This window comes from Camelina sativa, chromosome 5 (genome assembly GCF_030686135.1).
Source record: "Camelina sativa cultivar CO46 ecotype springtype chromosome 5, ASM3068613v1".
In the NCBI taxonomy this organism is placed as follows: domain Eukaryota; kingdom Viridiplantae; phylum Streptophyta; class Magnoliopsida; order Brassicales; family Brassicaceae; genus Camelina; species Camelina sativa.
Window position 1 is genome coordinate 18,810,873 of NC_141884.1, and position 18,942 is coordinate 18,829,814.

General features: G+C 32.9%; 1 protein-coding gene, 2 long non-coding RNA genes and 2 pseudogenes across 3 annotated transcripts; 3 read left to right on the forward strand and 2 right to left on the reverse strand.

Annotated features, from left to right (window-relative positions):
• Nucleotides 1-2,952: 2,952 nt before the first annotated feature.
• LOC104773804 (uncharacterized) lies at nucleotides 2,953-3,965 on the reverse strand. The gene is made up of 3 exons (XR_765171.3): nucleotides 3,762-3,965; nucleotides 3,449-3,603; nucleotides 2,953-3,345 (listed from the first exon to the last, which is right to left on the reverse strand). It is a non-coding gene; the product is annotated as an uncharacterized LOC104773804 (long non-coding RNA).
• A 2,792-nt stretch (nucleotides 3,966-6,757) lies between these two features.
• On the forward strand, nucleotides 6,758-8,061 carry LOC147943980 (uncharacterized). Its single transcript, XR_015557115.1, has 3 exons — nucleotides 6,758-7,451; nucleotides 7,559-7,636; nucleotides 7,737-8,061. It is a non-coding gene; the product is annotated as an uncharacterized LOC147943980 (long non-coding RNA).
• A 1,850-nt stretch (nucleotides 8,062-9,911) lies between these two features.
• On the forward strand, nucleotides 9,912-11,045 carry LOC147943981 (uncharacterized; annotated as a pseudogene).
• Nucleotides 11,046-11,949: 904 nt separating this feature from the next.
• Nucleotides 11,950-13,945, forward strand: LOC147943982 (uncharacterized; annotated as a pseudogene).
• A 2,434-nt stretch (nucleotides 13,946-16,379) lies between these two features.
• LOC147943983 (uncharacterized) lies at nucleotides 16,380-18,761 on the reverse strand. Its single transcript, XM_087452782.1, has 5 exons — nucleotides 17,923-18,761; nucleotides 17,701-17,833; nucleotides 17,282-17,569; nucleotides 16,962-17,189; nucleotides 16,380-16,875 (listed from the first exon to the last, which is right to left on the reverse strand). Exons 1-5 carry the CDS (start codon nucleotides 18,558-18,560, stop codon nucleotides 16,492-16,494), a joined length of 1,671 nt encoding a protein of 556 aa, XP_087308908.1. The 5' UTR covers nucleotides 18,561-18,761; the 3' UTR covers nucleotides 16,380-16,491.
• Nucleotides 18,762-18,942: the final 181 nt, after the last annotated feature.

Consider the following 18,942-nt stretch of genomic DNA (forward strand, 5'->3'; position numbering starts at 1 on the left):
CATTGTTAGGTTGCTAGAATTGAGTCGTTAGAAATATTGCTAGGTTGCTGGTTCCTTGTTTCTTGTTGTTGGGTATTTGGTTATTGCTTATGTTATGATATTGGATTATTGTTGGATTATTATTGGTTTATTGGATATTTATTGGTGTGTTGTTCCGCTGTTGATTGTGAATGTGGTTAGGTGGCTAGTGGGTATGGAACCACTAGTTGTAGTTTATTTATATATTTATATTATTTATTATTATTTAAAAAAAAGGGTCGGTTGTTTCATTTTCCTAGATTAAGCTGCTAATATTATATGAACTTCCTTATAAACTAAGCGCTAATTAGTTTTAATTAGTTGTTTAAATTATACGCTAATTTTGTGGGTTGATTAATTTAAGGGGTGGTATTGGATTCTAATTTATGAAGATTTTTGAAGTGTTCAACAAAATCACTAAAAGTGAATAAGTGAAAGATTGTTAAAGATTGCTAGAGAGTTTTGTTGATTAGTTTTCTAAAATCTTGTAAAGTCCTCCAAATAATCCCTGTATTTTTGTGATATTTTCCATGACTTTATTTTGTAAATAAAGTGTCTAAAATCATGAACCAATAACATAATAATTGAACTCATTAACAATCCTAAATTTTTTTGTTTTAATTGAATAACACAAAACTTTTAATGACTTTATAAAAGTCTGAACATAAAAGTCTGAATCCAATAACCCAAAGTTGTTAAGATTTTAAATGACTTTTTACAAATCACAAACTAATAACACTAAACAAAGTTTAACAAAATCTTGATCTAATAACAATATACTCTACATAACATTTAAACTATTTAAAACTCTATTCAAATCTCAAACCAATAACCTCCACTTAGATTTTATAGTAGGTCTTAATAAATGTCAGCCATTTTTTTTTTTTTTGAAATGATAGGTTTGTAGTTTGAAGTATGCGAGGTGTGTAAGACGTTCATCACATACGTTGCTTTTATAGTAGGTGTAGGATGTTCTAAAGAATATATCATAGTATTTAAGATTTGATCATATTATCTTGGAAGATTTGGTAAGTTACTAAAATTTAGTAAATAAAATATTTTGTAATCGTGGATATATAATTCGAAATTGGAGATCACATAATCTTGGTAAATTATGTTAACTGTTCAATATTGTGTTGGTAATTTCCGAGATTTGTTTAGATTTAGTTGAACTTCTTTTAGAAATTCTAAACTAATTATGGGGGATTGATTTAGTTAGATTGTTTATGGTAGGTTTAAATTTGAGCCGATTTTTATGTGATATTTAAATGTTAGGTGTTCTCACTTAATTTTACCGGATTTGGTTAATTTTATCAGATTTGGTTCGGCTATCAATCTGTTTGGTTATAGATTAATATCAATCTGTTTGGATACACAATTTATATATCATTATTCTGAAAGTTTTCAGTATCATTTCATGTAATAATCTCTTAATCTATGTCTACTTATTAAAAATGTTTCCCTTTTAATAGTATACTAGAGATTGGACCCGCACATACGTGCGGAGGTAATTTTAAAAGAACTAAGTTTGTAATTAAGTTTGGATTATGCGGAGTTACATTTGTAATTATGAATGTTAAAAATGTTATTAACATTCATAATCTAACTTTGTACCAATTTATTTTCAGTTTGGCTTGGAAAGAAGATGATTAGATTTAAGTACATTAAAAATAGTAAGAGAAAGATAGTATACAGATTTGTTTATGTGTTTCTGGAACCCGTCTCATCCCATATACGGTATGTCCCTTTTTATCTTATAACCGTAGTTTTAATAATATTTTATCAATTTGAGATTGTATATTTTAGTCCAACAAATAAGGAAGTAGGTAAAAGATTCACATCCACATAACATTTTATTTGTAAATATAATTACTTGGTATAACATTTATAACATAAACATATATTGGTTTACCTTCATCAAATTTCTAAACGTTTGAAATAATAACCGCTTCACCATAAATTTTGGATTCACATAAAGTATAAATTAACTATCGTAATTTTATAATCTCATCTTGATATATTTATTTCTTGTTCTTTTTTCTATGAAAAATAGTTTATATAATGTTTTTTTTAGATTACATGTTCCTGTCTCGTATCTGATCTTTTTTTTTTTTACAATTATGTATTAGTAAAACTAAAATTATTTGGGGTTAATTTCTGTGAAGTAAACCTATGGACCAACCCGCACTTTTGTGCAGGGTTTTTATTTTTTATTTTTAATTTGTTTAAATTGTTTATATTAGACAATTTATTAAAAATAGTGAGAAGACCTATAATATATAAATTTTGACAGAAAACATAAATTTGTGTAATTTAATTCAACCCAAAGTCTTTAGGAGCCATAATTATAGAAGTTCATTATAATAAGTATTGATAAAATAAAAAATGAAGTTAAAATATATAAAAACTAATATTATTATTAGTTTGGTAAAAATAAAAGAAAAGTAAAAACAAAATGAGTCAAAACAGTATATGCAATTCAATTTCATCATGTAGAAGTAATAAAAAAAATTCAAAGTTGTAAAGGTTGCATTCATAAAAAATTACAGATTCAAAATATAACTTTGTAATTAATTATTTTAAATGAAACTTTCTGATTGTTTGTTTAACTGGTGGATATATCACTACAAGAAAACACACCATTTGTTACTCCCAAAAACGTCACAAAATAGTCGCAAAAAGCTACTTTACGACTATTTAGTGACTATTATTGATGGTCGCTAAAAAACGGTTGCAAAATGAGTAAGTCTCAAAATAATCTTAAATTTAAGACCATTTTGTGACAGCATAATATGGTCGTGTATTAGAAACTAAATTGTGACCATAATTATATCACAGATTTGGGACATTTTTGCGACATATTACAAAAAATTAATAAAAAAAAATAAAAAAATAAAATTCATATATATATTGATTTAAATTATTTCGTGACAATTTTTCTTTAAATTAATATATATATATTAATATTAACAAACCACCCAAACCGGGAATTGAATAATTGTTACAGAATTGAACCGGCCACTAAATCACGGTTAAACCGGATGCTAAAATCAACCAAAAAAAACCCTAATCACCCTAGTGAGCCCTCAGCCGCCGCAACCAAATGCCGTTTGCCGACGATTCCCGTTGCTTGCTATGCTTCTTCCTCCAAGGCTTCTCGGTGGTCTCGTGGCGTCGGATCTGTTTATGTTCTTCAACGACGAAAAAAACGGCGGTGAGAATCTTTCGCTGTCAAAAGCTTGTGAATCGGAGAGACGGAGAGAAAACAAAGGCGGAGAAAGAAGAGCGGTTGAGTGGCTTGAGTTTAACGCTTCCAATCTATATGACCTAAGAGAGAAGCAGTGGAAATGAAGAATGAATCTGATAGTCTAAATCTTAATATGAACTTGACAAATCGCGAGAAAGAGAAGAGAAAAGACGGAACAAGTACCTGTTAGATGAGAATCAGAGGGTTTAGCGAGATGGTGGTCAGCCTGTCGGCTGGAGAGACTCATGGCGAGTCGAGGAGGAAGAGATCAGAACTACATTGAAGAGGAAGAGATCGGAGCTAAATCGAAGAGGAAGAGATCTGAGTTTCTACAGCGCCTGAAAAGCGTACGGTTCGGGTTAGGAAGCGAATAACGATGAACTAGAATCGTTAAAAAAATTGTTGAATCACTTGAAACTAAGATTAGATCTGTGTATAATCAATGGAAATATATGTGTTTTGAGGTTAAATCTGAAAAAACTGTAACTTCTCTTACCAGCGGCGCTGCAAGGTAAAGCAACGAAGAAGAAGAGCATTTAGGTTTTTAACTAAACGTGGATTCTTATTTTTTTAATTAATGAAATAAAGATATGACATACTCTACATAATACAAATATATGCCGTATCCTCACCTGGTCACAATTTACATAATATTATAATAATGTCCAAACGAAGATTTTGTTTATAGAATATGAAAATCGGAATGCAATTGTTTAAGATATGACAATTTGAATTATTCAGAAATATACAATTAATTAACCCACAACTCTTTTCCAAATAATTTCACATTAACCGGAAAAACCAAATAAAATAGTGGGATGGTTGGAATTTTTGGGTTTGTCCGCCCAAACCAAATAATTTTAGTTTCATATTTATTTTAGCTGTGTATATAATTTTGAATACAAATTCATAATTGTTTATATAATTGTCTTTTTTTGTTCATAATTTAGGCTTTCAATGATTATGTTTTTTTTGAAGATTTAAGTGTTGGATTTTAATTTTAGATATACGCAGTTTAAAAAGATAAAAATCTCAGTTTAAAAAGATAAAACAATGTTTTGATAAGTTAGTTTATAAGATACTACATAACTAACAAGTTTCAACTGAAACCACATGTAACACTTGTACATGAAACAGAAAATACAAATATTTTGTTTAAAACACTGATAAACAAGAGTTTTATAGAGATTTTGTGTATGTATTACTCATAAAAGAACATGTAACACTTAAGATAAATTTTGAACTTATGGATGTTTAGTTTATAGTCATTGAAATTTAATACTTTGAGAAAGCTATTATTGATAAGGTGAGCAAAACAAAGCATAAACATCAACCTAAACATGTAAATGAATCTCAAATGTGAAATTTCAAAATATAAAATATAGAGAGTGGGTAAATAGTCTTAAAAGAGTAGCTAAATCAGGTGTTAGTCGCAAAGTCTTCAGATATCAGTCACAATATCGTCGCAAAACAGGTCTCTAATTGGTAGCAAAAGAGTGAGAAATTGAGATAATCGTAATATAGTGGCAAATCAGTCGCAATGTGTGACCATTTTAAGACTACCATATATACGTCACAAAATAAAAAATTTGAATTCTACACATTATGAACAAAACTGTTTATATAAATCACTAAAGAGAACTCATAGTAGTAGTATAAAGTACATGTAATAGTAAGATTTAGTAAAACAATGTTTACATCAGTTAGTTTTGAATTTTTCTTCATTGCAACACATTCTCATAAAAGAACATGTAACACTTAAGATAAATTTTGAACTTATGAATGTTTAGTTTATAGCCATTGAAATTTAATACTTTAAGAAAATTATTCTTGATAAGGTGAACAAAACAAAGCGTAAACATCAACCTAAACATGGAAATGAATCTCAAATGTGAACTTTCAAAATAAAAAATATAGAGAGTGGGTAAACAGTCTTAAAAGAGTAGCTAAATCAGGTGTTAGTCGCAAAGTTTTCAGATATCAGTCACAATATCATCGCAAAACAGGTCTCTAATCGGTAGCAAAATAGTGATAAGTTGAGATAGTCGTAATATAGTGGCAAATCCGTCGCAATGTGTGACCATTTTAAGACTACCATATATATGTCACAAAATAAAAATCTTGAATTCTACACATTATGAACAAAACTATTTATATAAATCACTAAGGAGAACTCATAGTAGTAGTATAAAGTACATGCAATAGTAAGATTTAGTAAAACAATGTTTACATCACTTAGTTTTGAATTTTTCTTCATTGCAACACATTCTCATAAAAGAACATGTAACACTTAAGATAAAAGAACATGTAACACTGGAAATGAATCTCAAATGTGGGTAAACAGTCTTAAAAGAGTAGCTAAATCAGGTGTTAGTCGCAAAGTCTTCAGATATCAGTCACAATATCGTCGCAAATTGTGACGTCTTTGTTACTAAATAAGGGTAAAAATGTGGACGCAAATAAGTCCTCGATATGCGACGTTTTTGTGACTTGCTGTACCGACTATATAAATGGTCACAGAGTAGTCGCAAATTGTGACCATTTTAAGACGAATTTATTTTCGACGCAAAATAGTCCTAATGTAGTCGCTAATTTAAGACCCTTTTGTGATCTTTATGTTTCGTCGTTAATAAGCGACGTTTTTCTCTCCAATTTTTTTGTAGTCGTTAAGTCGTCGCAAAATAGTCTTAAAGCGTCGCTCTATTTTGTGACTGAATAAGTAGTCACAAATTGTAGTCTCAAAATGCATGTTTTCTTGTAGTGTATGTCATGCTTTTTTGTTTTTTTCTGTATCCCTAAGTGTGCTCCCTAATTAATATTATAGATATATGATTATTTGTTTCTATTTAATTGTATTAAATTGATTTGTTATTTCTGTAAATATCACACAATTTAAAATCAAATCAAATATGTTTACATATATATATATATATATATATATATAATTTTCTATTTAAATTCTTTGATTTTTTTGGAAGCAAACTTTAAACTTTATACCATTTCCAAAATATAGGGTAATTTTTAATTTATAATTAATTTCATAATTATTATTTTCATAAATATTAGATTTTTGACTAACAGTTGTTGTTTACCATATATTGTTTATTCTTTTATTTTTAATTATATAAGTAATTGAGCCTGTTTGGCAACATGAATATATGTCATGCTTTTTTATTTTTTTGTATCCCTAAGTGTGCTCCCAATTAATATATATATATATATATAATTTTTGATTTAAAATTTTTTGATTATTATGAAAGCAAACTTTAAACTTTAAACCATTTCCAAAATATAGGGTAATTTTGATTTTATAATTAATTTCATAATTATTGTTTCCATAAATATTAGATTTTTGACTAATCGTTTTTGTTTACCATATATTATTTATTTTTTATTTTTAATTATATAAGTAACTGAACCTGTTTGGCAACATGATTATATGTCATGTTTTTTTGTTTTTTATATTCCAAAGTATGCTCCCCAATTAATAGTATAGATAGATAGATTATAGATTATAGGGATCACTACTTCTTAAAGAGTTCAGCATAATATAATTAAACTCAAGGGCATCTCAGTTATAATCAGAGAAGATAACGTTCATTTTGGTCCCAACAAAATTTTCAAATTAAAACACACAACCTCCACAGCCACAAGAGAGTTGGTTAAAACGAAGAAACTTAAAACATGTTTGTACCAAAAATAACTAACTGGATCTCTATCTCATCTTTTGTCTTCTTCTCCTCTTCTATCAACAAAATATCTTGTGATTGCATGGTCAAGCCAGTTTGTTATAGACTATTGAGCAGACGAAGTTTGTGGTGGCAAACTGTAGAAGAACTAGTATTTAAACAAGTCTTGTTTCATTATCATTTCATCAATACAAGCTTATACTTGCTAGTCTTTTCTCTACATACTATTCATTTTGTAACCAAATAAGTCGTCAATTGTAAGATGGAAGGCAAATTTGTAGCTTTAAGTGTGCTCATGATGAGTCTGCTCATGGTGCAAATTCAAGTTGAAGCAAAGATCTGCTGCCCGTCCCAGAATGCGAGAAATGCCTATATTGTCTGTGATTATACCCCAAAAATCCCCCAGTTCGTTTGTTTATTTTCCACTGGATGCACAAAAGTTTCTGATAATGGTCGATGCCCTTCAGGATCTATTTAGAACCGTCTCGAGAACTCAGGTAAATTGATTTTTCTTTTTTTTTTTCTAGTGTTTTGTTATTTATTCGTTGCATAGATGAATTCCAATCTTGATGCAAGTTGCATGGATTTTGACTTGTAACTTAAGGTGATGCTGTCAATGAATACTGCAAGTTGGGGTGTGCTTCCTCTGTGTGCAGTGCCATGACTACTCTCAAGAACTCTGGTAAATTGACTCCAACCCCAAAAATTATTATTATTATTATAGTAGTTGGAAAAATAGAGATTAATTAATAAATTTATTGTAATCTTGTTTTGGTGACTAGATGCTAGTGAAACTGTGGGTGGAGACGTTGAAAAATGTATCAACACATGTTCTATCCTCTTCACTAAGGGCTTTGTGAAGCCTGCACTTGAAACCGCCTAAACAAGTACATCCACGGATTGAAGATACCACATCCATGTTTACAGTGTTGTTTTCCATGTTTTCAATAAGTGTTTGTTTTCCTTCGTTTTCAATAATTGTCAGTCTATCTGACAAAAATGCTACACTCTTGTGTTACCTGCTACAGTTTTCGGTTTGTCTATGTTTATTGTTTCCGTTTTGTCTGTGTTGTGTTAAAAAAATTATATTGCGCGTCCTTCTCTTCACATTTTTTTTCTTTCTAAAACGAAATTATTGTCCTATTACAATCAAACTCATGATGTCATGACGACAACAACATATGCCTGACTTTGCTACACCGTATCTCAAATTCTGATTAAGAAATTTTCAAGTATAATTTGAACTAGGTACAACCCGCACTATATACGGAATAAATGGATTTAAATAAAATATTATGAAGAAAATTATTATTTGAGATTTAAGATTTGTTTGTATAAAACAAAATATGTAAGTAAAGTTTTTTTTTCGTTTATTCAAATTTGTGTTTATATTCTGTAAAATACGTTTCATCCGTGAAATATTTGAACTTGGAAAAGAATTTCAAGGTGGTATAGAAAGTTTTGATGTCTTTTTGTGTTTCTAAAAATCAAATTCACATATTTTATGTTTCACATTATTATCTATATCACTATACCATTAAATAGATAAAACAATATTTTTAAACTAATTGATTTAATTTAAACTAATCTTAAGTTTAAAAATGCAATGAGAAAAATGATAAAAGTGATAAATAAATGAATAAGTTTTTTTCTTGTTTCTGAAATGTAATTTACTTTTAATAAGTAAATAGGCTATAAAATGATAATTAAATACATTTTCGGATTTAATAGTTGATTAAATCTTTTATTTTTAAAAACAAATAGAAAAAACATTGGTTTATAATATTTCAGTGGTATATTTATGTAAATAACAATGAGAAGTAAGTGCATTTATTAAAAAAATGTACAGAAGCTCTACGAGTGCGACACTTCAACATTTTTATGAGAGTGCTTCTCTTTTAATATATAGGGGATGTGTCATATATAAACTAATGGTTTTATAAAACGAATGCATTTAAAGAGGATAATGGCCTTAAAGGCCTAGGTTTATTACTTGTTTGTTTTTATTATAAACTAGATTAGGACCCGCGGTACACCGCAGACAAAATTATTTATAACTAACATATTTAAATTATGGTTAAATATGTTATAATTATATAATAATTGTTAAATAAACCATATAATACCGTAATATAATTTATTTTTTACATAATAATTATTTATTTAATTTAATTAGATATGTCTATTTTCTGATACCAATAGTGTTAACAAAATAATGAAATGATGTTTTATCCCTGTAACACCGAATTAGTGATATTTTTAATTTATATAAATATCGATAAAATCCGTCCCGCTATATAACCCCGTCCCGAGATATTTTAACTCACACTATATCATCTTAATTTTTAATATTTATTGTGTATCTACGGTATAATAATTATCATATTTAACTTTTTAAAAATTTTAAATATTTTTTTATATTTAACCTTTTAAAAATCTTTAAAATAAAGAACCGGAATAAACCAAATAAAAGTTTTTAAAGTTTGAATGCCTGATAAATCAAGATTTCTACTCATTTGTATTCAGAATCATTTTGGTCTCCTTTATAGTATGACTCTGAACCATTGCCAAAAAATTTTAGATGATATGGGATATTGTACCCGTAATTTTTTATTCATCTATTGAGTAACATATATCTGTTTTAAAAAATTTATATTACATCATATGCAGGAAAAAATCATAATTTTTATCAACTAAATGTATTATAGAATAATTTAAGATAATTCAAATAAAAAAATGAAAGAAATCATATATTTATGTTTGAATGAGGTAGAAAGATTTCCTTATTTTTTTAAATCATATCTATAATTAATTTTGAAATTTTGGTAACTAATATTAAAGTCAATGCATTAAATGTATAAACTTTTCAAAAGGTATTTTTGAGCAAAAACTGCTGCAAAAATACTAGTATAGACTAGGTAATATCAATTTTCTCTTCGCCGGCGTCGCCTCCGGCGTCGGCCATACTTTCGTTTTCTTTTTGTTTTTTGCAATTTCTCATTCTCAACATTAAATTTTATTCAGATTCAGAGTTCTTCTTATAAATTTTCTTCACTCTAAATTCATGAAGAGACTCTTGAAATTGACGAAGCACAGAGATGGGTTTCACCGAAAATTCAATCCATGGTGCCCACCTCATATATATTATCCTAATTTATTATTGAATCATTCCACCCACAACCATATAAATTTGGTTTCGACTTCAGTGAGTCATGTTGCAAAGCCACTTCCAGAAACCTTGAAGATGGACCAGAAGCCTTCTCGTCGATGGTATCGTAACCGCAAAAAACACTCTGGCTTGGTAGATCTGGTATTCTCTCTTCCATAGTTATGCGATTATGTTGTCTCGTCGTAGCCATTTATCTCTCTTGTAGAGCGCTTTTCCGGTGTACACAGTTGTGTTATTGCCGGCGTTTTATCTCCGATTGCGTCTCTTCTTCTTCTTGTAACCATTCATTGATCATTGGCTCAAGAACGAAGCGGCGTGTTCGGCAGTTGTCATTCCCCTCCATCAAATGGTATGGAGATGTAATTTGGATTTTTGATCCTGGAATCATTGGGGATTGGATTGACAACGCAGGCGAGTTTAAGAGATGTTTATTGCAGACATCGGTTCATAGGACCGGTTTGAGACAGTGGCTAAGGATATGGTGGAAAGAGATCATGTTGATTTTGATTTTACTATTAGTCCTCGGCAATTTCAATGTGTGTCTTTGGAGATGTCTACATGGAACAAGATTCAAAAGATGGTACTCATCATCTCATCAAGCATGGGCATTAGTTATAACCAAGAAAGATGTCATCTCCTATGTCTGGAGATGTTTTGTTGGGATGCGATGTAACGGATGGATCGCAACCATTGATCATTTCAAAGTATATTGGAGTTTCGTCAAAAGAATGATAGCCAAACAAGATGATCATGTCGGATTAAGGAAGAAGGCGAATAAAGAAGATAATAGATTATCAAATCTATTAGCGTGTAAGGCTTATGAAAGAAAGCGGCGTTTAATTCTCTTGTTCGATTGTAATTCTTCTTCTTAAACTATAATCAATTCTTGGTTGTATGCGTATGTTTTGAAGATAACTATGTATCTCAGTTCCAATTTTAATAAAATAAAGTAAGATGTTAAAAAAAAAAAAGACTAGGTAATATCCTGCGCATCCTAGGTTTATTACTTGTTTGTTTTTATTATAAACTAGGTAATATCTTGCGCATATGCGCGGACTATTTTATTAGTTATGTTAATTTATTTTAGTTTATGTAATACTCATAATACTATGAGAATTTTCTGAGAACATTTTTTAATAAAGTTTTTTCTATTGGTATCTCTAAAAAGGGGTATTGAAAAAGATGCATTTTAAAAAATTTCCCTAAAAATACATATATAACAAACAAATTTCCTAAATGTCAGAAATACACTTTATTTATTCAAATCATACAATATCAAAATATACCACTTATTTAAAAAATATTGTCAATGATAAAAATAAAAATTTACTATAATATTTAAAATTTACCTAAAATATTTAATAATTAAATTCCAAAATTTATTTTTCAAATATTAAATATATTTCCTGTAAAATCATATGAAATGCAATGAAAAATGCCAAATATTAATTTAATTTTAAATCTCTTTTATATTCACCTTAATTTAAGCTATATTGCTAGGTTAAATTCTAATGAATTCCTCTTTCTAGTATATTTTCAGAAATGGAATATCAAATTATTTTTTATATAAAAAATCATTAAATTACAGAATTATGAATTAAATAAACATTATAATGATATTTATATAGTAATATTTTGGATCACGGATTGACGCTTCCCTTGTTCACAACTTTATGGTTTCGCTTGGCAAGAGGAAGGCTAAGTATCGTTTCTCCTAGAAAACCAAAAATGCCATCAAGCTCATGAAAGTGAACTTAGTGTGATTTTCGTCCAACATTAAACCTTATGAATCCAAATTTATTGCTAGTCGCTTCCTCTTGGCTGACATGGTTCACATGTACTTCCGAAGACGCAAGAAATTGACAAGTGGGAACCTTGTAAGTGGGAAACTCCATTTGATTTTTTTTCCTAAACCAATGTTCTTGAAGATTTGATGAACATCCGCATGATTTTCTAGTTGCGTGAGAAGGATGTGGTATGTGTATTTGGTTAACATGAACTAATTAACCGCGGTCAACATCTTGTAAAAATCGGTGTAAGTGTATTTCTTGGAAGGGACCTTCTCCTTTGATTTTTAGCAACTATGGGGATTTCATTCTTACGTTCACTACCACTCAACTTTTGAAGCGGTTCTTTTCCTTGTACTTTCTTACCGGTGATAGCCGAGCGTGAAGGATTGTTTTTTGCTTATGTCTTCCTCACCAACCACCAGAGAAGATGATGCTGCCCCCAGCATTCTGCTACAAGAGGAGCCACCAGATCACCATTTAATTCTCCTTGATCGGCGGAAACCAAACAAGCAATCCAAGAGGACAAAACACCTACTCTAAAACGAGAAACAAAGTACAATTTGATTGAAAATCAAGGTAAGTTTCTTGATCCTAAAGATTTCAAAAGACTAACTTGTTATAGGTGCAGAAAGAAAGGACACACAGCAAAGTTATGCCCCACAATGAGAAATGAAGCAAAAACTGAACCAGTCACACCAATTTTGAACCGTGAGCCACAAGTCAATGACAAACCTATCATGGGAAATGTTATTGTAAGTCTTAGTGATACTAAGCTCCTCTTAAATTGGATTAAAACTTTGAATATGTGAAGCAATTACCTAAGTACAATGCTAGACGAGAGTCATTAGAACTTAAAGTTAAGCAAGAAATTGTTACACTTCATGAAAATTAAATAGTCTAAACTGATTTACCTTCTTATAATGATTAAATGACTGCCATAACACGCTTGTTTCTTGTCAAAAGTGTTGAAGTTATTACAGGTACAAAAAAAGATCACAAAGGTGCTTCATCGAGAAGAAATGAGTTCACGGACCAAAAGCAACACCGTGAGGAGTACACGCTTTTATCTATCAGACCAGCTGCCAATAGAGATGAGAGTGTCAATGATTTTCTCCAGATCAAAGAGAAGCCACCCGACGATGAATCACTGGATCAAATCCGAGGTAAAATTCTACATTCTCTTACATTTCAATGTACTAACTTGAGTTATCTATGTGTAGAGAATCAAGTTTTGAGGACAAAACTTCTTGAAGAGGGAGGGTATGATGCGGTCATAAAACCAACAGCCGAACCATAGCTCATTCAAACCGGATGCATTATACCAATCAGACCCGACTAGGACATATGTTCATTTTTTTAACCATATCAGCTCAAAAACGAAGACGCAAGGCATGAAACCACTCGGAAAATATTCTCTTCTCAGCTGAAAAACGCCTCAAAGGATAACCAGCCCAAAAGGAGTTCACATGAAGGAGTTATTCAATTTACAAGTCAGCAAACCTCTAATAGACGCGATGGAGACAAATGACCATTCATTGAATCACCCGGAACGAAACATGAGGAACCAAGTTTCAAACAAACTTGTTTTGGAAACTTCACCCATCTGAAGAGCTCGCCGAATTTGAATCAAGTCAATACTAATTTTGGTTTAGGAGATATTAATTTTCTAAACCGAAGGACCCTCGACTTGCCTTATTTGGAACCTTGTGGATTTTGGAGACTCCAAACGTATTATTGGCGCCCAGGAGACTTTGTGATACTTATAGAAGGTTCCTACAACACTCTAAGATTCACTAAGAAACATGGGATCAAGCAAATTCCCACACACCTTCACTTTCCATATCCGGAACTGACCTTACCTTATTTACCTTATTTGGAGCCTAAGGAGATCGTTCAGAAACGGCTCTTTCCCTATCAAAGCTGGTGCTTTTTAAAGACCCTACACATGTCCCAGAATGTTCCAAGAAGTCACACCCACTCTACCTTCTCAAGCTCTCAAAATACAAGCAACATGACATTCATTTTTGGCTGATTTTTGTGTTTAATGTTCTAACGGCTATATCTTTAAATATGTCGATTCTCTTGATTTTCTTAGCTTAGTGACCGTTGTCTGAGCCCTTTATAAACTCAGTTCGTCCATCTTTGTAAAGACACCCTTGATCATCTTTAAAGTAGTAAGAACACTTTTTTCTTTGTCAAAGTTTGAGTCTTTTCCATTTATTCATTAGTCTTTATAGAGTAGGTTTTTAGGCGTATTTGAAGCTGCAGATTAAGTTTGTTGATTAGTTCAACATCCTTCTTTCTTTCATTGATTGAGTGAGTCGACTAACCCATTAATTGTGCGAGTCAATCACATTGATCCATCATTCTACCCCTTGATTCACAAGAGAGAGCGTTATAGCCAGCTTGCTAATGCCAACTTCCGCAAGTTAAGCTTGGATTTTCTTGATCACTGAGTGATCATAAGTTAGATTGGTTCCAATCTTATGTCATACACCCTCTGTTCCCTAATATAGAATGTTTAGGAAGTCTTTTGTTTCACTTTATAAGATGTTTTACAAATTTATATACAGATTTTAATGTTGTTTGAATTTTTGACCCTTTAGGGTTTGAATGGTAATTGCGGTCAGGGCGGTCAAATCCTTATGCGGTTTGGACCGCTCTATTTTTAATGCGGACAAGAAACCGCTATGGACAAATTTATTTGTATGCAAAAGCAGTCCGTAGTTGGTCTGTTGCGGTTTTGTCTCTGTGTGTGAATGGTTGCAGCGGTTGGGGCAGACAAATCCGTCTGCGGACTGGACTGCTTTTTATTTACGATCCAGAAAATGTACTTAGCAGTAGTGCGGTCCAAATAAAGCAGAGACAAAACCGCAGCGGACCAACTGCGGACCGCTTTTGCATACAAATAGAGTTGGTCCACAGCGGTCTGTTGTCCGCCTTAAAAATAGAGCGGTCTAGACAGCAGACGGGTCAAGGCGCGGTTACCATTCAAAGCCTCTGTTTTTTTGGACCGCACCACTGCGGACTACGTCAAATCCGCCTCAACCGCTGCAACCATTCACACTTTGGGTGTGAATGGTTGCAGCGGTTGGGGTGGACAAATCTGTCTGCGGACTGGATCGCTTTTCATTTACCATTCAGCAAATGTAGTCCGTAGTGGTGCGGTCCAAATAAGTTGAGACAAGACTGCTGCGGACCAACTGCAGACCGCTTTTGCATACAAATAGAGTTAGTCTGCAGCAGTCTATAATCCGCCCAAAAATAGAGCGGTCCAGACCGCAGACGGATTTGGCCGCTCTGACCGCATTTACCATTCAGACCTAAAGGGTTCGCGGTTGGTCCACAATGGTTTTCTTTCTGTATCTTTTAGACCGCACCACTGCGGACTAAATTTGTAAATAGTAAATAAAAAGCGGTCTAATCCACTGATGGATTTGTCCGTCCTGACCGCTTTCACCATTCAAACCCTTTAAATTATGCAGTTTTTTTTTATCATTGGTTGAATTGTATGTTTAATTAATTATTAAATGATGTTTAGGTTTAAAAAATAAAATTTAATCTTTATACTTTTATCTGAAACATCTTATAAGGGATTTGGGATAGATAGTACTTGTTTTATAGGTCCAAAAATGTACGGATACTTTTTATTTCTCAGGTAAATAAAAAAAATTTGTCACACCACAGGTTTTTGAGTTAAATTTTCTTCACATTTTATAAGAGAAATTAAAAAAATTTATTTGACAAGAAAGATAGGAACTTTAATTATTAAAATATTTTAATAATTGCCACAAACCCAAGGGATTGGTTTGGTTTAGGCTACCGAAATAATCCGATCAATTCTATAATGTGTGATCACTTTAATTTGACAATAGTATTAATCAAACCCCCAAAACAATTTCTTTTTTGCACTACAAGAAAACACGCATTTTGCGACTACACTATTAGTCACTTAATAGTCGCCAAATCAAGATTTACGACTAATTAGCGACTATTTCATACAGTCGTTAATCGATAGTCGCTATTTGTTGTAGTCGTAAATTTAGTCGCCATTTTGCGACTAATAGGCGACTATATACATGTTGTCACATAGTAGTCATCATTTAGTCGTAAAGTTTTGTGACTCCATTGCGACTAAGTTACGACTATATTCATAGTAGTCATCATGTAGTCGTTATTTTTAGTGACTAGGTTGCGACTATTCTGTGATTAAGAAAACCGAACAAATGGGTTGTTTATTTGGTCGGTAGATAGTCGTATAAGTTTTGGTGACTATATAGTGACTAATATATGTTGTAGTCACTATATAGTCACTTTAGTTTTTAACTATATTGTTAAAATTTGATGACTATTTGGCGACTAACGTTTTCTGAAACTGGATATAGAATATTTTAATTTCTCTTTTTTCTTTTTAACCCTGTCAACAAAACCAACAAATGATTCTAAATTGGAAACCTAAAGAAACACATAATAATTATCATAGTTTTCAAAACACAAAGTACATACAACACATAGTGTCACCATTGAGTTCATCAAAAAATAGTTACTTAGTAGTAGGTAATTAACACATAGAGTAACCTATGGAGTTGAAGTTGGATCTTCTTCTTGAAGAGGCTCTGTCGTGGTAGTCTCTTTAGCTGAATGGGCTGTCAAGAACTCCTTGAACCGTGGATCACATTGCCGCAGAAACTTCCCCACCAAGTCCAACTCGTCAATCTTCTCCTTCTGCCCAGCAATAATTTCGGATTGTTGAGCAATTTGTGCATCACGCTTCAACATTTCTGCATCACGCCTCAACATATTAGCAGCCTGCTCCTCTATCTTCCGTTGAGCTTCCTTCAATTGTTCTTGCATAGCCACAAAGGCTAAAGTGTCTCCTGCTTGCTTCCCCTTGCCATTGACAATGCAGTCATAGAGGCTTCCAACTCCAAAAGGTTTTCCTCTTGAATCCTTCTCAGTGGACTGCAAAGTAAGAGAAAATAAGATATTAGAGGATGTCAAATTAAACTCCAAGATAACATTTTTGTATTGTTAAAATAAAACGTAACCTGAAGAAAGATTTCTGTATATTCTTCAGTTGTTAGCTCTCGGGGCCGTGACTCCCCATCTGAGATGGCAGAAGGATCTTCCTGGAGCTGAGACAACCTCTCTTGCACATTCTTCTCATATGTTTCTGCTATCTTCTCTGCCTTCCGATCAACATATGTCCCATCAGGCTTTGTATGTGCCTTGATGAAAACCTCACCAATACGTACTTCTCTTCCCAATTCCTCTTCCTGTAATGTTAAGAAACAGACAAGTAAATTTTTAATGTAACAGCTAGGTCAAAAATAAAAGTGGCGAATGTGTAACAACAGAATTGGCTCACCATTTCGTTTTGAATCTGTTTATACGACTTTGGCCCTGAGAGGTGGACATGAGGACCGAGGCCATTACGGTCAGACATACGGCAATCAGAATATGTTTTGCTCCTTTGTTGTGCTTCTTCAGTGTCCCAGAATTCTGTCATTGTTGTCCATAGAGTAGTTCCAATCCATTTAGGTTGGCGTCTAGTAGTTCTCACGGTGCTAACCATGTCTTTGAGCCGATTTTGACAAATGGTCTCGAAGTGAGCTTGAACAGTCCCAGTTATCAAAGGATCCCAAGTGTGGGTTTTCTACAAAAAACAAAAAGAAAATAGCTAATGTGAGTGAAAAGAAGCACAAGTAAATAAAACAATATATGAAGAGTAAAGCAGTATGTGAAGCTTAAAGCTATATATGAAAGCTAGAGGACAGAACACTTAACCGCAAACTCAATGAAGTATCTTTCCTGTTTATCCCGAGGAACGCATGTCCAACTGTAGAAAGGACCTTCGAATTTGTTTAAAAGAATTTTAGTAATCTTCCGAGTGAGCGTAGATCCAGGGTCACGATCAAACCTCCAGACACATGAAACAATAAAACCAAAGTCAACCAACAGAGACACTCAAAATAACAAATCGATAAGTCTAAGAGTTTGTAACCGTACCATTCTGTCTTTGGTAGGGGAATGGGAGAGAGGACGGTGGTGAACTCATGTCTGTTTGGCACTAGAAGCAGTGCATTCAGAGCCCGCAATGTGTCCTCCTGGAGTTCCGGCAACACCGGAGGATAATCAGCTTGGAAATTGTTGCCTTGAGACGATGGATGCGAACGATGACTGCGAGTCTGAGAGACTTCAGCTGGAGAAGGCGGAGGGTCAACTAGAGTAGGCGGAGGGTCAACTAGAGCAGGCGGAGGATGCGACGGATTGTAGTGGACTTCTTGAGAACGAGTCGGGTTCACTGTAGTCTGCGGTGGGTGAGTGTAGGAGTTGTGAAAAAGCTGTTGAGACGGAGGATGCGACGGATGGACTTCTTGAGAAGGGGTCGGGTTCACTGTAGGCTGCGGTGGGTGAGTGTAGGAGTTCTGAAAAAGCTGTTGAGGCGGAGGATAGTTCCGGATTTGGGCCGCCGATGACTGTCGTTGTACTTCAGGCGTCTGCAGCGGAGGAGGAGATTGGACCGCCGGCGTGAAGTTGTACTGATTGGGTAGAGTGTGCGGCCGTTTATTTGCTGTTGACGCTCCGACTCTCTGAGAAACGTTAGGAGCAGCAGGTTTCCTCTTCCTTCCTCCTCGATTAGGCATCGTTTGAGATGATGGGAATGATTAGGGTTACGGATTTGGGGGAATCGAGAGGAAGAAGAGAAGGATTAGGGTTTAGATTTGGGGGATCGAGAGGAAGAAGAGAAGGATTAGGGTTTAGATTTGGGGGAATTGAGAGGAAGAAGATGCGGATTAGGGTTAATCGTTGGGAGAATCGAATCGAGAGGAAGAAGAGAAGGCTGCGAGAGGAAGAAGAAAATGGGGATTAGGGTTTTCGTATTAGGGGGAATCGAGAGAAGAAGAGGGTTAATGGGTTTGGGTTTGGGTTTAGTTAGGATTAGTTAGGATTAGTTTGGTTAATGGGTTTGGGTTTATGTTTAATTAGGCCCAAATTTTAATCTACAATTTTAATTAACCAAATTTA

What these genes read in the sequence shown, in the direction of transcription:
- LOC147943983 (XM_087452782.1), bottom strand. Translation starts at nt 18,560, where the DNA reads ATGCCTAATCGAGGAGGAAGGAAGAGGAAACCTGCTGCTCCTAACGTT. An exon ending in CCCCTACCAAAGACAGAATG is followed by an intron (nt 17,834 to 17,922) that starts GTACGGTTACAA and finishes ATGTGTCTGGAG; the next exon opens with GTTTGATCGTGACCCTGGAT. An exon ending in AACAGATTCAAAACGAAATG is followed by an intron (nt 17,190 to 17,281) that starts GTGAGCCAATTC and finishes TTAACATTACAG; the next exon opens with GAAGAGGAATTGGGAAGAGA.